The sequence below is a fragment of the Symphalangus syndactylus genome, chromosome 8, assembly GCF_028878055.3.
Source record: "Symphalangus syndactylus isolate Jambi chromosome 8, NHGRI_mSymSyn1-v2.1_pri, whole genome shotgun sequence".
In the NCBI taxonomy this organism is placed as follows: Eukaryota; Metazoa; Chordata; class Mammalia; order Primates; family Hylobatidae; genus Symphalangus; species Symphalangus syndactylus.
The window spans coordinates 45,901,317-45,919,653 of record NC_072430.2 but is presented as its reverse complement, the minus strand read 5'-3'; the positions used below and the strand labels follow the sequence as shown (position 1 = coordinate 45,919,653).

Sequence of the window (18,337 nt, the reverse complement as noted above, 5' to 3'; positions counted from 1 at the left end):
GCTGGAGTACAGTGGCATAATTGCAGCTCACTGCAGCCTTGACCTCCAGGGCTCAAGCAATATACCCACCTTAACCTCCTAACTGGGACTACAGGTGCATGCCACCACACCCAGCTAATTTTTTATTTTTTTTGTAGAGATGAGGTTTCACTGTGTTGCCCAGGCTCTCAAACTCTGGGCTCAAGCAGTTCTCCCACCTTGGCCTGCCAAAGTGCTGGGGTTAAAGGCGTGAGCCACCATCCCCAGCCTGAAATTTTCATATCTTATGTTGTTACCTCTCCTCACCACCTTATTTGCTGATTGGGATGAACATTGAGCCTTCCATTTTATGTTTGGCTTAACCTAACCTCAAGAAGCTAGAGATTGATTTCACAATATTTTTTACTTGTATGTGCGTGTGGCATTTTCTATCTCTAGTTGTAAATATATATCTCTATAACTTGGCCTAGGACCACCAGATGGCCTTAATAACTCTCTATGAGAAATTATTCAAAATAAATGCAGCACAGTAAAGTTTTTTTACCTCTTTTGAAATATCCTAAGTTCAAAAGATGTAAAATCCATAGATTAGGGCCAGGCACAGTGGCTGATACCTGTAATCCCAGCACTTGGGAGGCCGAGGCAGATGGACAACTTGAGGTCAGGAGTTCAAGACCAGCCTGGCCAACATGGTGAAAACCCATATCTACTAAAAATACAAAAACTATCTGGGTGTGGTGGCAGGTGCCTGTAATTCCAGCTGAGGCATGAGAGTTGCTTGAACCCAGGAGATAGAGGTTGCAGTGAGCCCAGATTATGCCACCACACTCCAGGATGGGCGACAGAGTAAGACTCTGTCTCTAAATAAATAAATAATAAAATAAAATAAATAGAATTGTTTTGGAGTTGCTTTGTTGAATTTATGGTTGTGATTTTAAAGTATTAGATGTTTTTTCATCCAGTAAGGCCTGAGGTATATTATTATAGTATTCTTAAAATATATATGTAGAATATTGAGGGGGAATAAAATACTTTTTAGTCAGACTAAAAAGTATTTTACTATTTATCATTATAAATAATTGGAATTTATTTCATTGAGGAATCTGAGTTAATTGAAATTGTAATTTAATCTGAATTCTTTTTTTTTGTCTTGTCCATGTCAGGGTATCATTTATTATGTTACGACCTCTTCTAAACTAGAGGAGTGGCTAGCTAATGAGACAATGCAGGAAGGACTTCGTCTATGTGCTGATCGCAATTATGTCGATGTGGACCCAACCTTTAATCCAAACATTGATGAAGACTATGACCACCGACTGGCAGGCATATCTAGGGAGAGTTTCTGTGTGATTTACCTCAACTGGATAGAGTACTGCTCTTCCCGAAGAGCAAAGGTAGAGTTTATTTCATTTACAACTCTTTGAATCCAGGTTTTTCCAAAGATGCAAAGAAGTCCCTGTTCTTATGAGGTCAGTTTTTCAAGACCTTCCTCTTTCTGATCTTCTGGTTAAGATAACCTAACTGGTTCATTATGGTTGGGCCAAACCAGCTCTACCAAAACAGGTTAAAGGAAGTGGCCTCCCTCTTTCTTTCATTTTCATCGTCCCAGTCTCACTGTCCAGGTAGCACCTCCTCCACCCTGGGCATGCACAGGCATCCACACACATTCACATTCCATGCATTACCCTCCAAAATCTAGTCCTTAAGAAATTCTACCTCTGTCTGCCACACTTAAGGATAATTAAATGTCTTTGTCCCAAATACAAAGTCTAGACCAGTGCTGGCTGATAGACTTTCTGCAGTGTTGGAAATGTGCTGTCACTGCCACATGTGGCTGTGAAACACATGAAATGTGGCTAGTACAACTAAAAAGCTGAATTGTAAATTTTATTTAATTTTAACTGATTTAAATTTAAGAGCCCATATAGCTAGTGACTACCATATTGGACGGTGTGCATCTAGACCATTGATTTTCAGATGTTAATGTGAGTAAAAAAGACATAGGAACTTGTAAAAATGCAGATTCCTGGGCCCCACCTGCAAGACTCTGATCTAGGTCTAGGCTGAGGATCACCCTAGGTGATTTTAATTCTGGTGGTTCCCAATCCACACATTAGGATAACATGTCTTATCCTAAAAGTAAGATGAGTTAGGGACTTCAGCAACTACGGCTTCCTTCTAGGTCTCATGATTTTTGTGGTAGTATCACACCCCTGGTCAGACTCCATGTAACATAATTGCAATGCCAAGGCCTGTGATTACAAAGCTAATTCCTACCACCACTGCCGCTTTTTAAGCAAAAGCCTTGTGTAGTTGAACCACTAGTGTCGTATGTACAGATGTACCTGCTGTCATGGAGCAGTGTGAGCTGCCTTGACAACTGGTGCCTTCGTCATGGTCTAGGAGGTGCATACCGACCGTCTTCACATTTAGCACTTGGTTTAGTCCTTCCTTTGCCACCACTTAGAGTGAGACAGCCATCATATCAGCCTCTTTTTACTCCATCAATAAGAACAGGAGCATCTTGTACTTCCTTTCTGAGCAGTGGCCTTTGAGCTTTTTTACTAGACGTGCAGTATATACTGAACAGAGTAGTATATCTTAAAAGAAGGGATAGTGAGTTGGATAAAATAACCTCACAAAAGGCTCAGAAGACCAGCAGACAGTGGCTAGAAATAGAGGACCTCAAAGCTAAACTTCTTTCTTCCAAACATATAATAAATAGTTTTATTTTTTCATAAATATACTTAAAATGCTTTGCATACTGTTCTCAAATCCTTGAACTGACTTTTGTTGGAGGGAGTAATGGGAACAGTCATATTATTCTGTAGCTCTTCTTTGGCTTAGATGATATTGGCTATTTTGTTGTGATTTAATCATGATGTTTTGGGCTAGGAGTTCACAGTCTACCCACTCAGGAACAGGGTTCCATCCTACCTTAAGGACCTTTCTCTTAGAGATTATTGCTGAAGTCATGAACATGGCTCCTGATTGGTAATAAATCATATATTCAAAAGGTTTACCTCTAAACTTGGGTATCCCCAGTCTCATCAGGTAGCTTATTTCACTAATCCTGGTCTGTTTTGTTTCCTACTCTTACAATCTGTTTAGAAGAAAATTATCAGTTGTATTTTTCCAGCTATATAGTCTTCCCATCTGCTCTAGTTTTTCTTTTAAGTTGAACAAGATTATCTTCATCTCCTTAAGATCTTGCATGCTATTCCCTGAATCAACATTCCCAGAATAACCTTTTCCTGGGGACATTAATCAGGCCAGACTTGCTGACTCTAAGCTGTAGTGCCCTCATCTGAATGTTTAAAAGCTGCCTCAGACCCTTCTTCCATAGTTTCCTTTCAAGATAGTGTAAGATTGATCCTGAACTAACTGCATTAAAATTACCTTCAATGGGAAAATGAAAAGATTCATCTCAGTTTCTTTCTCCTACTTTTCAAACGATAAGTATTTCTTTCACTTTGTTGTTAGTATTAGCAAGAATTCTTGGTGAGAATATCTAATGCAATTTAGGGAGTAGGGCACACGCCTTCTCCAACAGTAACAAAATAGTGCTACCAGGCTTGAACTAATTTTTTTCTTTCAGCAAATTAAAGATGTTGCTATACTGTCTTCTGGCTTGCATTGTTTCTGATGAGAAGTCTGCTGTCATTCTTTTCTTTGTTCCTCTGAAAAAAATGGTAGGTACAATATAATATCTTTTTTCACTGGCTGCTTTGAAGATTTTCTCTATTACTGGTTTTAAGCAATTTAAATATGATGTGCCTTAGTGTAGTTTTCTCATGTTTCTTTTTTTATTATTATTATACTTTAAGTTCTGGGATACATGTGCAGAACATGCAGGTTTGTGGCATGGGTATACACATGCCATGGTGGCTTGCTGCACCCATCAACCTGTCATCTACATTAGGTATTTCTCCTAAGCTATCCGTCCCATAGCCCCCAACACCCTGACAGGCCCCAGCGTGTGATGTTCCCCTCCCTGTGTCCATGTGTTCTCATTGTTCAACTCCCACTTATGAGTGAGAACATGCAGTGTTTGGTTTTCTGTCCCTGTGTTAGTTTGCTGAGAATGATGGTTTCCAGCTTCATCCATGTCCCTGCAAAGGACATGAACTCATCCTTTTTTATGGCTGCATAGTATTCCATGTTGTATATGTGCCACATTTTCTTCGTCTAGTCTATCATTGATGGGCATTTGGGTTGGTTCCAAGTCTTTGCTGTTGTGAACAGTGCTGCAATAAACATACGTGTGCATGTGTCTTTATAGTAGAATGATTTATAATCCTTTGTGTATATACCCAAAATGGGATTACTCGGTCAAATGGCATTTCTGGTTCTAGATCCTTGGGGAATCGCCACTCTATCTTCCACAATGGTTGAACTAATTTACACTCCCATCAACAGTGTAAAAGCGTTCCTGTTTCTTCACATCCTCTCCAGCACCTGTCGTTTGCTGACTTTTTAATGATTGCCATTCTAACTGGAGTGAGATGGTATCTCATTGTGGTTTTGATTTGCATTTCTCTAATGACCATTGATGATGAACTTTTTTTCATATGTTTGTTAGCCACATAAATGTCTTCTTTTGAGAAGTGTCTGTTCGTATCCTTCACCCACTTTTGGATGGGTTTTTTTTTTTTCTTATAAATTTGAGTTCCTTGTAGATTCTGGATATTAGTCCTTTGTCAGATGGGTAGATTGCAAAAATTTTCTCCCATTCTGTAGGTTGCCTGTTCACTCTGATGATAGTTTCTTTTGCTGTACAGAAGCTTTTTAGTTTAATTAGATCCCATTTGTCAATTTTGGCTTTTGTTGCCATTGCTTTTGGTGTTTTAGTCATGAAGTCTTTGCCCATGCCTATGTCCTGAATGGTATTGCCTAGTTTTTCTTCTAGGGTTTTTATGGTTTTAGGTCTTACATTTAAGTCTTTAATCCGTCTTGAGTTAATTTTTGTATAAGGTGTAAGGAAGGGGTCCAGTTTCAGTTTTCTGCATATGGCTAGCCAGTTTTCCCAACACCATTTATTAAATAGGGAATCCTTTCCCCATTGTCTTGTTTTTGTCAGGTTTGTCAAAGATCAGATGGTTGTAGATGAGTGGCATTGTTTCTGAGGCCTCTGTTCTGTTCCATTGATCTATGTATCTGTTTTGGTACCAGTACCATGCTGTTTTGGTTACTGTAGCCTTGTAGTAGAGTTTGAAGTTAGGTAACGTGATGCCTCCAGCTTTATTCTTTTTGCTTAGGATTGTCTTGGCTATGCAGGCTCTTTTTTTGATTCTGTAGGAAATTTAAAGTAGTTTTTTCTAATTCTTAGAAGCAAGTCTGTGGTAGCTTGATGGGGATAGCACTGAATCTATAAATTACTTTGGGCAGTATGGCCATTTTCACAATATTGATTCTTCCTATCCATGAGCATGGAATGTTTTTCCATTTGTTTGTGTCCTCTCTTATTTCCTTGAGCAGTGGTTTGTAGTTCTCCTTGAAGAGGTCCTTCACATCCTTGTAAGCTGTATTCCTAGGTATTTTATTCTCTTTGTAGCAATTGTGAATGGGAGTTCACTCATGATTTGGCTGTTATTGCTGTATAGGAATGCTTGTGATTTTTGCACACTGATTTGTATCCTGAGACTTTGCTGAAGTTGCTTATCAGCTTAAGGAGATTTTGGGCTGAGACAATGGGGTTTTCTAAATATACAGTCATGTCATCTGCAAACAGAGACAATTTGACTTCCTCTCTTCCTATTTAAATACCCTTTATTTCTTTCTCTTGGCTGATTGCCCTGTCTAGAACTTCTAATACTGTGTTGAATAGGAGTGGTGAGAGAGGGCATCCTTGTCTTGTGCTGGTTTTCAAAGGGAATGCTTCCAATTTTTGCCCATTCAGTATGATATTAGCTGTGGGTTTGTCATAAATAGCTCTTATTATTTTGAGATAGGTTCCATCAATAACTAGTTTATGGAGAGTTTTTAGCATGAAGGGCTGTTGAATTTTATTGAAGGCCTTTTCTGCATCTATTGAGATAATCATGTGGTTTTTGTCATTGGTTTTGTTTATGTGATGGATTACGTTTATTGATTTGCGTATGTTGAACCAGCCTTGCATCCCAGGGATGAAGCCAACTTGATTATGGTGGATAAGCTTTTTGATGTGCTGCTGGATTCAGTTTGCCAGTATCTTATTGAGGATTTTCTCATTGATATTCATCAGATATATTGGCCTGAAATTTTCTTTTTTTGTTGTGTCTCTGCCAGGTTTTGGTATCAAGATGATGCTGGTCTCATAAAATGATTAGGGAGGAGTCCCTCTTTTTCTGTTGTTTGGAATAGTTTCAGAAGGAATGGTACCAGCTCTTCTTTGTACCTCTGGTAGAATTCAGCTGTCAGTCTGTCTGGTCCTGGGCTTTTTTTGGTTGGTAGGCTATTAATTACTGCCTCAATTTCAGAACTTGTTATTGATCTATTCAGGGATTTGACTACTTCTTGGTTTATATTTGGGAGGGTATGTGTGTCCAGAAATCTATCCATTTCTTCTAGATCTTCTAGTTTATTTGCATAGAGGTGTTTATAGTATTCTCTGATGGTACTTTGTATTTCTGCAGGATCAGTGGTGATATCCCCTTTATCATTTTTATTGTGTCTATTTGATTCTTCTCTCTTTTCTTCCTTATTAATCTAACTAGCAGTCTATCTATTTGTTGATCTTTTCAAAAAACCAGCTCCTGGATTCATTTTTTGAAGGGTTTTGTTGTGTCTCTGCCTCTTTCAGTTCTGCTCTGATCTTAGTTATTTCTTGTCTTCTGCTACCTTTTGAATTTGTTTGCTCTTGCTTTTCTAATTATTTTAATTGCGATGTTAGGGTGTTGATTTTAGATCTTTCCCACTTTTTTCTGTGGGCATTTAGTGCTATAAATTTCTCTCTAAACACTGTTTTAGCTGTGTCTTAGAGATTCTGGTATGTTGTGTCTTTGTTCTCATTGGTTTCAAAGCACTTATTTACTTCTGCCTTGATTTCGTTATTTACCCAGTAGTCATTCAGGGGCAGATTTTTCAGTTTCCATGTAGTTGTGTGGTTTTGAGTGATTTTCTTAATCCTGAGTTCTAATTTGATTGCACTGTGGTCTGAGAGACCGTTTGTTTTGATTTCTGTTCTTTTGCATTTGCTGAGGAGTGTTTTACTTCCAGTTATGTGGTCAATTTTAGAATAAGTACAATGTGGTACTGAGAAGAATGTATATTCTGTTAATTTGGGGTGGAGAGTTCTGTAGATGTCTATTAGGTCTGCTTGGTCCAGAGTGGAGTTCAAGTCCTGAATATCCTTGTTAATTTTCTATCTCGTTGATCTAATATTGACAGTGGAGTGTTAAAATCTCCCACTATTATTGTGTGGGAGTCTAAGTCTCTTTGTAGGTCTCTAAGGACTTGCTTCATGAATCTGGGTGCTCCTGTATTGGGTGCATATATATTTAGGATAGTTGGCTCTTCTCGCTACATTGATCCCTTTACCGTAGCTTTTCTTTGTCTTTTTTGATCTTTGTTGGTTTAAAGTCTGTTTTATCAGAGACTAGGATCGCAACCCCTGCTTTTTTTTTGCTTTCCATTCACTTGGTAAATATTCCTCCATCCCTTTATTTTGAGCCTGTGTGTGTCTTTGCACATGAGATGGGTCTCCTGAATACAGCACACCGATGAGTCTTGACTCTATCCAATTTGCCAATGTGTGTTTTTTAATTGGAGCATTTAGCCCGCTTACATTTGAGGTTAATATTGTTATATGTGAATTTGATCCTATCATTATGATGTTAGCTGGTTATTTTGCCCATTAGTTGTTGCAGTTTCTTCATAGTGTCAATTGTCTTTACAATTTGGTAAATTTACAGTACCAGTGGCTGGTACTGGTTTTTCCTTTCCATATTTAGTGCTTCCTTCAGGAGCTCTTGTAAGGGAGGCCTGGTGGTGACAAAAATCTCTCAGCATTTGCTTGTCTGTAAAGGATTTTATTACTCCTTAGCTTATGAAGCTTAGTTTGGCTGGATATGCAATTCTGGGTTGAAAATTCTTTAAGAATGTTGAATACTGGCCCCCACTCTCTTCTGGCTTGTGCGGTTTCTGCAGAGAGATCCGCTGTTATTCTGATGAGCTTCCCGTTGTGGGTAATCCGACCTTTCTCTCTGGCTACCCTTAACATTTTTTCCTTCATTTCAACCTTGGTGAATCCGACGATTATGTGTCTTGGGGATGCTCTTCTCGAGGAGTATCTTTGTGGTGTTCTCTGTATTTCCTGAATTTGAATGTTGGCCTATCTTGCTAGGCTGGGGACGTTCTAGATAATAATCCTGAAGAATGTTTCCAAGTTGATTCCATTCTCCACATCACTTTCAGGTACACCAATCAAATGTAGGTTTGGTCTTTTCACATAGTCCCATATTTCTTAGAGGCTTTGTTCGTTCCTTTTCATTCTTTTTTCTCTCATCTTGTCTTCATGCTTTATTTCATTAAGTTGATCTTCAATCTCTGGTATCCTTTCTTCCGCTTGATCGATTTGGCTATTGATACTTTTGTATGCCTCACAAAGTTCTCATGCTGTTTTTCAGCTCCATCAGGTCATTTATGTTCTTCTCTAAACTGGTTATTCTAGTTAGCAATTCCTCTGACCTTTTTTCAAGGTTCTTAGCTTCCTTGCATTGGGTTAGAACACACTCCTTTAGCTTGGAGGAGTTTGTTATTACCCATGTTCTGAAGCCTACTTCTGTCAATTTGTCAAACTCATTCTCCATCCAGTTTTGTTCCCTTGCTGGTGAGTTGTGATCCTTTGGAGGAGAAAAGGCATTCTGGTTTTTGGAATTTTCAGCCTTTTTGCACTCGTTTCTCCTCATCTTCGTGGATTTATCTACCTTTGGTCTTTGATGCTGGTGACCTTCGGATGGGGTTTCTGTGTGGACATTCCTTTGGTTGATGATGATGCTATTCCTTTCTGTTTGTTAGTTTTCCTTCTAACAGGCCCCTCTGCTGCAGGTCTGCTGGAATTTGCTGGAGGTCCACTTCAGACCTTGTTTGCCTGGGTATCACCAGTGGAGGCTGCAGAACAGCAAAGATTGCTGCCTGTTCCTTCCTCTGGAAGCTTCATCCCAGAGGCCAGCAGGTGCCAGTCAGAGCTCTCCGGTATGAGGTGTCTGTCGACCCCTGCCGGGAGGTGTCTCCCAGTCAGGATGCACGGGGGTCAGGGACCCCCTTAAGGAGGCAGTCTGTCCCTTAGCAGAGCTCGAGTGCTGTGCTGGGAGATCCGCTGCTCTCTTCAGAGCCAGCAGGTAGCAACATTTAAGTCTGCTGAAGCTGTGCCCACAGCCACCCCTTCCCCCAGGTGCTCTGTCCCAGGGAGATGGGAGTTTTATCTATAAGCCCCTGACTGGGGCTGCTGCCTTTCAGAGATGCCCTGCCCAGAGAGGAGGAATCTAGAGAGGCAGTCTGGCTACAGTGGTTTTGCTGAGCTGTGGTAGGCTCTGCCCGGTTCGAACTTCCTGGCAGCTTTGCTTACACTGTGAGGGGAAAACCGCCTACAGAAGCCTCAGTAATGGCAGATGCCCCTTCCCCCACCAAGCTTGAGCATCCCAGGTCAACTTCAGACTGCTGTGCTGGCAGCAAGAATTTCAAGCCAGTAGATCTTAGCTTGCTGGGCTCCGTAGTGGTGGGATCCACTGAGCTAGACCACTTGGCTCCCTGGCTTCAGCCCGCTTTCCAAGGGAGTGAACGGTTTTGTCTCGCTGGCGTTCCAGGCGCCACTGGGGTATGAAAACTCTGGCAGCTAGCTCGGTGTCTGCCCAAATGGCTGCCCATTGTTGTGCTTGAAACCCAGGGCCCTGGTGATGTAGGCACACGAGGGAATCTCTTGGTCTGTGGGTTGTGAAGACCATGGGAAAAGCATAGTATCTGGGCCAGATTGCACTGTTCCTCATGGCATGGTCCATCACAGCTTCCCTTGACTAGGGGAGCAAGTTCCCTGACCTCTTGCGCTTCCCAGGTGAGGCAACACCCCACCCTGCTTCGGCTTGCCCTCTGTGGGCTGCACCTACTGTCTAACCAGTCCCCATGGGATGAGCCGGGTACCTCAGTTGGAAATGCAGAAATCACCTGCTTTCTGCCTTGATGTTGCTGGGAGCTGCAGACTGGAGCTGTTCATGTTCGGCCATCTTGCCAGCCACCTGTTTCTTGTTCTTGAAGTTCATTGAGATTCTTGAAATCTGTAAGTACATAATTTTTTTCAGATTTGGAAACTTTTCATGATTTAAAAAATCTATTAAAGACATGCTTTATTAATACAAACACACACAAACTATAAAGGAGTAAGAAATATAAATATCTGTGTCGTGAGCAAACATTCAGGATCGACAGAATGATCAAAAGAGACTGCAACAAATTGGATTCCTATGGTGGAGAGGGCATCTTCACTGGTAAGGGGGGACCCCAGCTGTAACAGCTTTTCTAGTTCTCTCTCCCATCCAGAACCATGAGAGGCATGCCATTCGAGGGGAGGTGTGCAATCTGATGCTCCTCAGGCAGGTCAAAATTCTCAAAGTCTATAGGATTAAAAGGGGAGCATTTTTCTACTTCTGGATAGGTGTCATCAAGGCAGGAATAGACGTAGTTTTAGCTTTAACAGTCTTCTCAGTCATAAGGCCCAGACCCCAGCTTCAGCCCAGCTTTAGGAGCCACACAGGTGCCTGGTTCTCTGTTTTCCTTATCAACAAGGATCAGAGTAGTTATTCTGGATTACTCCAAGACTCTCCCTCTACCATTATTAAGAATAGTTTTTTCTGTTTTCCTCTACCCCTTTTGCAGGAACTCCAATTATATTTATATTAGGCTGCTTGATTGTCCTACAGCTCCCTGACGCCCTGTTCATTTATTTTCAGTCGTTTTTCTCTCTGTATTTCATTTTGCATAGTTTCTATTGCTATGTTTTTGAGATCATTTATCTTTTCTTTTGAATTAATATACCAGTAATCCCATTCAGTATATTTTTTTATCTCAGACATTGCTTCATTTTTATCTCTAGAAGTTTGATTTGGGTCTTTTCTACAAATCTTCCATGTCTCATTCAACATGCTCAGTCATTCCTCTGCCTTCTTGAGCTTATGGAATATAGTTAAAATAGTTGTTTTAATATCCTTGTGGGTTAAGCCTAACATCAGTGTCAGTTGTGGGTCAGTTTTGATTGAGTGGTTAATTGATTGTTATTATGGGTCCTATTTTCCTGCTACTTGCATGCCTGTCGATTTTTTATTAGATGCCAGTCTTTATGAATTTTACCCTCAAGGGTGCTGGATATTTCTGTATTCCTGTAAATAATTTTTGAACTTTGTTTTGTGAGACAGTTAAATTCTTTGGGGACAGTTTGATCCTTTCAGGGCTTGCTTTGGAGGGACCAGAGCAGCTGTTAGTCTGGGGCTAATTCTTCCCCATGACCAAGACAGTGCCATCCTGAGTGTTCTAGCCAGTCCCAAGATTTTCCGCTGCTCCTTTGTATTCCGTTTGGATGATTCTTTTCTCAGCCTAGGGTCCTCTTTGCGTGTGCTGATCAGCACTGTGCTGCAGATCTCCAAGTTCCCTCGCCTCCCTCTCTCAGTAGCTCTCTCTAGCACTCTGCCCTGTGAGCTTCAGCTGACTCAGAGGCCTCTGGCTCAATTTGTGCTTGCCTTTCTTGTGCTTTGGTCTGCAAACTCTCTAGGTAATAAGCTCAGTCAGTTGTAGGGCTACCTCATTTGTTTCCTGTCTCTCAGGGACCAGTGTCCAGTGTCTGAAAACTGTTGTGTCATGTATTCTGCCCAGTCTTTGGCTGTTTCAGCTGGGGGGTAAATATGGTCTCTATTGAATCATCTTGGCTGAGGTAAATCTGAATTAAAAAACAATTTCTCATCACAGAAACAATACATTTTGAGTCTAGAAAGTTGACAGGGGAAGGGAGGTAGAGAAGAAGAAAAAAAGAATGAAGATCACCCGTCATTTTATCACCCATTGTAACTACCTTTAGTATTTTTTCTTTATACAACTTCAAGTCTGCACCCACTCTCCTTTATTTTTCTTTTGTATTTCTTTAAACTAGTGCTCTCATACTCTTTATTTACTGTTTTGTAACCTGGACCCAAATTTTTTTTCAAAATGCCTACTTGATGAAACTAGAGGATGTGCTGTAAGAGGTAATATGTCTTTAGAAACAATCTAATTGGCAAGCAACTAGGATATCTCTAACACAGTCGCCATTAACTAAATTATCAAGTTAATGGTAATTAACCTATCAACAGTAAGTTAATATCTTAGACTGTTCCCCTATTGTATTTATAAGTTAATGGTTTATAAAGCCAAAAATACCATTGGCAAAGTTAGAATAATTAAGCTAATTATTAGCCTGTATCATTGATTCTTCACCTTTAGCATGTATTAGAATCACCTGGAGAGTGATTGCTTGACCCCACCTCCAGAATTTTATTTCAGAGATCTGGAGTGGCCAGAGATTTGCATTTCTAACAGGTTTCCAGGTGATGTTGATACTGCTGGTCTTAGGACTATACTTTGAGAAGCACTGCCCTGGATCATTTTTTGGTAACTGAGATACTACCAAGATTTTCTTTAGTATTATGTAAGGTAATCAGTGATTATTATTTAGGCTTTCTTAGAGGGAGAAACAGAGGAGAGTTACCAGCTTCTTTCAATTGTAAGGTATGTAATTGTTAAAAAATAAAAAGGTTGAGGGGAAACAATATTTTATGAATATCAACTTGATTTTCTTTACTATGTTTATAGTCACTAATAGGCTAACTCACCTGCCACTAATAGCCTGCTTGTCAAATTATGGTCAAAAATAAGTAGTTAATACAAAAAATTAGCCGGGCGTGGTGGCAGGCGCCTGTAGTCCCAGCTACTCGGAGAGGCTGAGGCAGGAGAATGGCGTGAACCCGGGAGGCAGAGCTTACAGTGAGCCGAGATTGCGCCACTGCACTCCAGCCTGGGCGACAGGGCAAGACTCCATCTCAAAAAAAAAAAAAAAAAGTAGTTAAGAAAAAAAGAAAAGAAATAAGTAGCTGATAGAACTATTGTATTTTCAGGAGAGGGTAATATCAATAATCCCAATTAGTACTTTGAAATCTTTAGCTAAAATCCTAATATTTTATAATAGAGTCAGTTTTATTTGTTTTATTATGTTCCATTATTATGAAATTTTAGATTTTATTTAAGGATTCCAAAGAAACTCCCCATACACATTCATGCTTCATTTCATACAGTTTTATTAAGTTTATTTTGAGGAGATAGAAATTATGTACTCTTTGAATTCTTTATCATTTTGCTATATTATTTAGATTTATGATTTGTTAAATACTCACATACCTTTCTGATAACTAATGTTTTTTGTTTTTTTAAAGCCTGTGGATGTGGACAAAGATTCATCCCTAGTGACGCTCTGTTATGGACTCTGTGTTCTGGGACGGAGAGCTTTGGGGACTGCATCCCATCATATGTCCAGGTAAAGAAGGCGTTTCTGTTCTGAGGAAGAGAGTATGGGAAGCTCTATAACCTAAATCTAAAATCATTTTTCATGGACGCATGTATTCTATGCTAAGTTATTGTAAAGTCTTTTTAGGTTTTATATTTCTATATATCATCTTCTTGAACATAGGTGAGCTGTCCTAACTGGTTAACAGAACTGGTTTTTAAAATTCACACATGTGTGGGTAGCCACTGATAATGAGAATATAATGAATTTAAGACATTTTAAAATATAACCACCCCATGAATTTTGATTGGCCTCCTGTTTACATCTATTTCTCTAATAAATTCATTCATTTCTGTTTTTCCATATTTCCTTGCAGTCTTTGTCCAGGGTATTTGTACTTCTAATATAGTAATATATTAGATTTGGAGACTCTAAATCTAAACTGAATTTCCTAACATATACATCCAAATGAATCAGAATTAAGAAATACCACATATTTTGAATTTTTTTCTGTGATAACTACATGTTTTCCATTAAGCTTTTCTTAATTTATTTTAACTTACAGGCTCTTTGCCTGTTATTTTCATGGACTCACTATTACAGTGGTTTATAAATAAGGGTCCCAGGTTGGACAGGCCCTATCTCTTGTGATTCTGGTTCAGGGTTCTGACATTAGTTCCTGGAATCTGTATTTTCAAAACACTCCCAGGTGATTCTGATGCACATGCAGATGTAAGAATCAGTGTCATGGAAGACCTTTGTCAAAACATGTGAACTTTTATCTCCAATCTTAACAGTAATTTAGAGTCATTCCTCTATGGATTGCATGCCCTATTTAAAGGAGATTTCCGTATTTCTTCAATTCGAGATGAATGGATCTTTGCTGACATGGAATTGCTAAGAAAAGTAGTAGTCCCTGGGATCCGTATGTCCATTAAACTTCATCAGGTAAGAAGATGAGATTTTTCTAATTCATTACTGGTGTTTACTGATCCTTCTTCACATGATTTCAGTATTAGTCCATTCTCATGCTGCTGTAAGGAATACCCGAGACTGGGTAATTTATAAAGGAAAGAGGTTTAATTAACTCACAGTTCCACAGGGGTGGGGAGGCCTCAGGAAACTTATAGTCATGGCGGAAGGGGAGGCAAACACATCCTTCTTCATATGGTGGCAACAAGGAGAAGGGCCAAGCAAAAGGGGGAGAACCACTTATAAAACCATCAGATCTCATGAGAACTCACTCGCTATCATGAGAACAGCAGCATAGGGGTAACTGCTCCCATGATTCAGTTACCTCCCACTGGTTCCCTTCCAGGACACGTGGGGATTATGGGAACTACAATTCAAGATGAAATTTGGGTGAGGACACAACCACACCATATCAGCTTCCAAGTTATGTTTCTTAGGAACCTTTTGAGAAATATTCTGATCTGAATAAGAGAAAAATGTGATTTCATGACAAGATATATTAAATGTTTAAAACCTGAACCTATATATTTTTTTTTTTTTTTTTTGTAGTCAGCTATTTAATTAGGTTCTTAAGATATTTAGAACACCAATTTGTGAGGATAAATTCCATTTGTCAGGGCAAACACAGATCGCAGGTAGGCCTGGAGCTGAGGAATAGCTTTGATTTTTGGTAAAATTTGTGAGTCCACAGCTTTCTGATCAATCTTGCGCTGCTCCGTAATCTCGTATTTCTCTTTTTCTGTGTCAAAGATCTCACCTTCCTGGTGTCTGGGTTTCCGCAGCTGCTTCTTCTTGAAGTAAGCATCAGTAAGATGTTTTGGGATTTTTACATTGCTGATATTGATTTTGGTTGAGGTGGCAATGACAAATTTCTGGTGTGTTCTTCGTAGAGGAACTCGATTGAGGACCAGAGGTCCAGTTACAAGTAACAAGCCACTAGCCAGCTGCTTCAGGAAAACCACCCTCTTGCCCCTGTGGCGTCCAGTAAGGATGATCAGAATGGTGCCAGGGGTAATGCTGGCTCGCAGTTTTCTCACGTGCTGACTGAAGGGTTTTTTGCCGTGGCTCAACAGCTTTCGAGGCACATCTTCAGTAGGATAATATCTAGGCATTTTGCGAAGTTTAACCACCCGGGTACCACCGTTCTTGTCACCACCAACTGGTTTTGTAACAGTTGCAAGAACCTTCTCCTTCTTTTTCTTTTCAACCTTGGATTTAGCGGCTGAGTACTTCCTCTTGTACATGGCCTTTCTGGAATACATGGCAGATCGGGAATACCTGCCAATTCCTCTGACAAGGACAGGGTTGCGGCTGCAATGGGGCTTCCCCTTCTTGGGCTTTTTAGCCTTGAGGTTACCCTTTTTCACCTTGCCACCAGCATCAGCCTTCTTGGCTTCGGGTTTCTTCTCTTTAGTATCTGGCTTCTCAACTTTTTCACCCGCCATCTTGCAAGATGGGAAAGAGCAACCTGAACCTGTATTTCTAATAGTAAGTTCGAATATTAACATTAGAGAGTGACTGATACAGGCATGAAATGTAAAGAAAAAAATTATTTACAAGCTGTAAGTAAAGGTCCTTGGCCCCTATAATACTTATTTTGACTTCATATTATTGTAATGCCTGCCTATTCCCTGTATGAATGTTAGCCAACTCTAAATGTAGTGTAGTAACACTTCAGGAATGTTACACGTGCTGCTGTTACTGAATGATGAATTTCGTTCCATGTGTTATATAGAATAATAGGTGGTTAGGACAGACTTAGGCTTAGCTAAATATCTTAGTAGGGTAATAACATTAAAGTGAGGCCCCGCAATGCATTTCTAAAGCCCTAGATGATTGCAAGAATATATTGTGAAATTAAGTACTGGCACTTGTTCCTCCATTCCACTGGACAGTAGTTATCAGATCTAATGATAGAGACCCCGTGATAAGACTCATTAAAGTGTATCTGCAGTGCTCAAATCTAATTGAATCTTTTGCCCCCAAATAAAATGTGACTTACTCTTCAAGGCATTATAATATAATCTAAAGTGTGGGAATTAAGTTAAAAACCTCACATTCTTTAGGAACATTGCTAATAAGGGACACACTATTTGAAAATCTCTGTGAAAAATGGAATACTATTTGAGGATGATGCCCTGGGGAAATATTAATTTGGGATCAAATAGAATTGTCCATCTTCAGACTAGTTTTAGAGTTTTGAGACAAAATTCAGTGCATTTCACAAAAGGGTAATTACTTCAGATTAAAATGTTTTTAAAACTTAGACATTTCTGGAAAGGTACCAAGTATGTATCTGCTTTATAAGAAATACTTTCTTTCATATAGTATAATTTTCTAATAGCTTCTGACAAACTTCTTCAATTAATTCTAAATGTTATCACAGATATTTTATCTCAACTTGTCTGAGACGAAACTGAGCACAGAATTAAAGCCTCTGATGCCTTGGGTGCCTACCCCTAGTCTCTCCTTACAGGACTCTCTTGCCTGTTGCTGCCAGGTCTCTTTCCTTAAATATTGCTTTGGCTGTGGCATTATTGCCGATATCAGTGATTCTTTACTTTATATTCTGGCCCAACACACTTGGATATAGCACACTCCCATCATTAGCCTGGACTGACAATATTTATAAACAGGGAGGTGAGAATGTAGAATTGGAACCAAGAAGCCATGGAGGGCTGAGGGGAGGAGAGGAAGTGGAGAATGTAATGCAACCTGGAGAAGTTCCTTAATTCTGATACACCTTCTAGGAGGGTGGAGATTGACCTATAAAGTCACAAACAACAGCCATATATTGATCATCACTTTAAGCGAGACATTAGGTTGTCTGTGAGGATCTCTCAAGCAGGAAAATCTAGATGCGTAAATTAGTACTGATCATTGCCAAAGTTCATGTGCTCATGAAAATCCATAAAAGTGAACAATAGGCTTATATACTAAAAGAAAGGATATATGCATCTACCTTACAACCCAACAATTCTACTTCTAGATCTTTACACAAGAGAATTAAAGTACAATTGATTCTTGAACAACACAGGTTTGAACTGCATAGCTACATTTATACACAGATTTTTTTCAGTAAATGTATTGGAAACTTTTTTGGAAATTTGCAACAATTTGAAAAAGATGAACTACAAAGCCTAGAAATATCAGTAAAATAAGACAAACTTAGGTATGTCATGAATGCATAAAATATACATAGATACTAGTTTATTTTATTGTTTGCTACCATAAAACACACAGAAATCTATTATAAAAAGTTAAAATTTATCAAAACTTACAAAAACACAGACTATACATGGCACCATCTGCATTTGAAAGAAATGTAAACAAAGATGCAGTATTAAATCGTAACTACATAAAGTCAACTGTGGTACATATTAATATTATATACTACAGTAATTTCGTAATCACCTTCTGTTGCTATTGCAATGAGCTCAAATGTTGGGAGTATGCTTAAAATGCCGTGTGGCACTAATCATCTCTGTGTGAGTAGTTCGCCTTTCCAGTAAATTGTGTATTTCAGTAAAAAGTGATCTCGCAGTTCTTGTGTATTTCTCATTGTGTTTAGTGCAGTACCATAAGCCTTAAATAACACCATGGGACCCATACAAAGTGCCACTAGTGATGCTGAAAGGGCCCCCACAAAACAGAGAAAAGTCATGACATTAAAAGGAAAGGTTGAGTTGCTTGATATGTACCATAGATTGAGGTCTGCAACTGTGGTTGCCCACCATTCCAAGATAAGTGAATCCATCTTAAGGACCAGTGTGGAAAAAAAGAAAATTCGTGAAGCTTCCAGTGTTACTACACCAGCAGGTGGAAAACCTTGCACATTTTACAAAATACCTTTTCATCTCATGTTGAAAATAATAGCTTTTATGTTGG

The 18,337-nt window shown here is 39.4% G+C and overlaps 1 protein-coding gene and 2 pseudogenes across 5 annotated transcripts in view; 1 reads left to right on the top strand and 2 right to left on the bottom strand.

The window, feature by feature from the left end:
- PCNX1 (pecanex 1) overlaps window positions 1-18,337 on the top strand; it is a 207,257-nt gene that overhangs the window by 165,389 nt on the left and 23,531 nt on the right. For all 5 annotated transcript variants that reach the window (XM_055288936.1, XM_055288932.1, XM_055288935.2 and 2 more), the window contains 3 exons: window positions 1,143-1,373; window positions 13,407-13,507; window positions 14,275-14,425. In XM_055288936.1, coding sequence (XP_055144911.1) covers window positions 1,143-1,373; window positions 13,407-13,507; window positions 14,275-14,425 — 483 coding nt within the window. The remainder of the gene's footprint in view (window positions 1-1,142; window positions 1,374-13,406; window positions 13,508-14,274; window positions 14,426-18,337) is intronic.
- Window positions 3,209-11,804, bottom strand: LOC129487311 (securin-like; annotated as a pseudogene).
- On the bottom strand, window positions 14,983-15,916 carry LOC129487701 (large ribosomal subunit protein eL6-like; annotated as a pseudogene).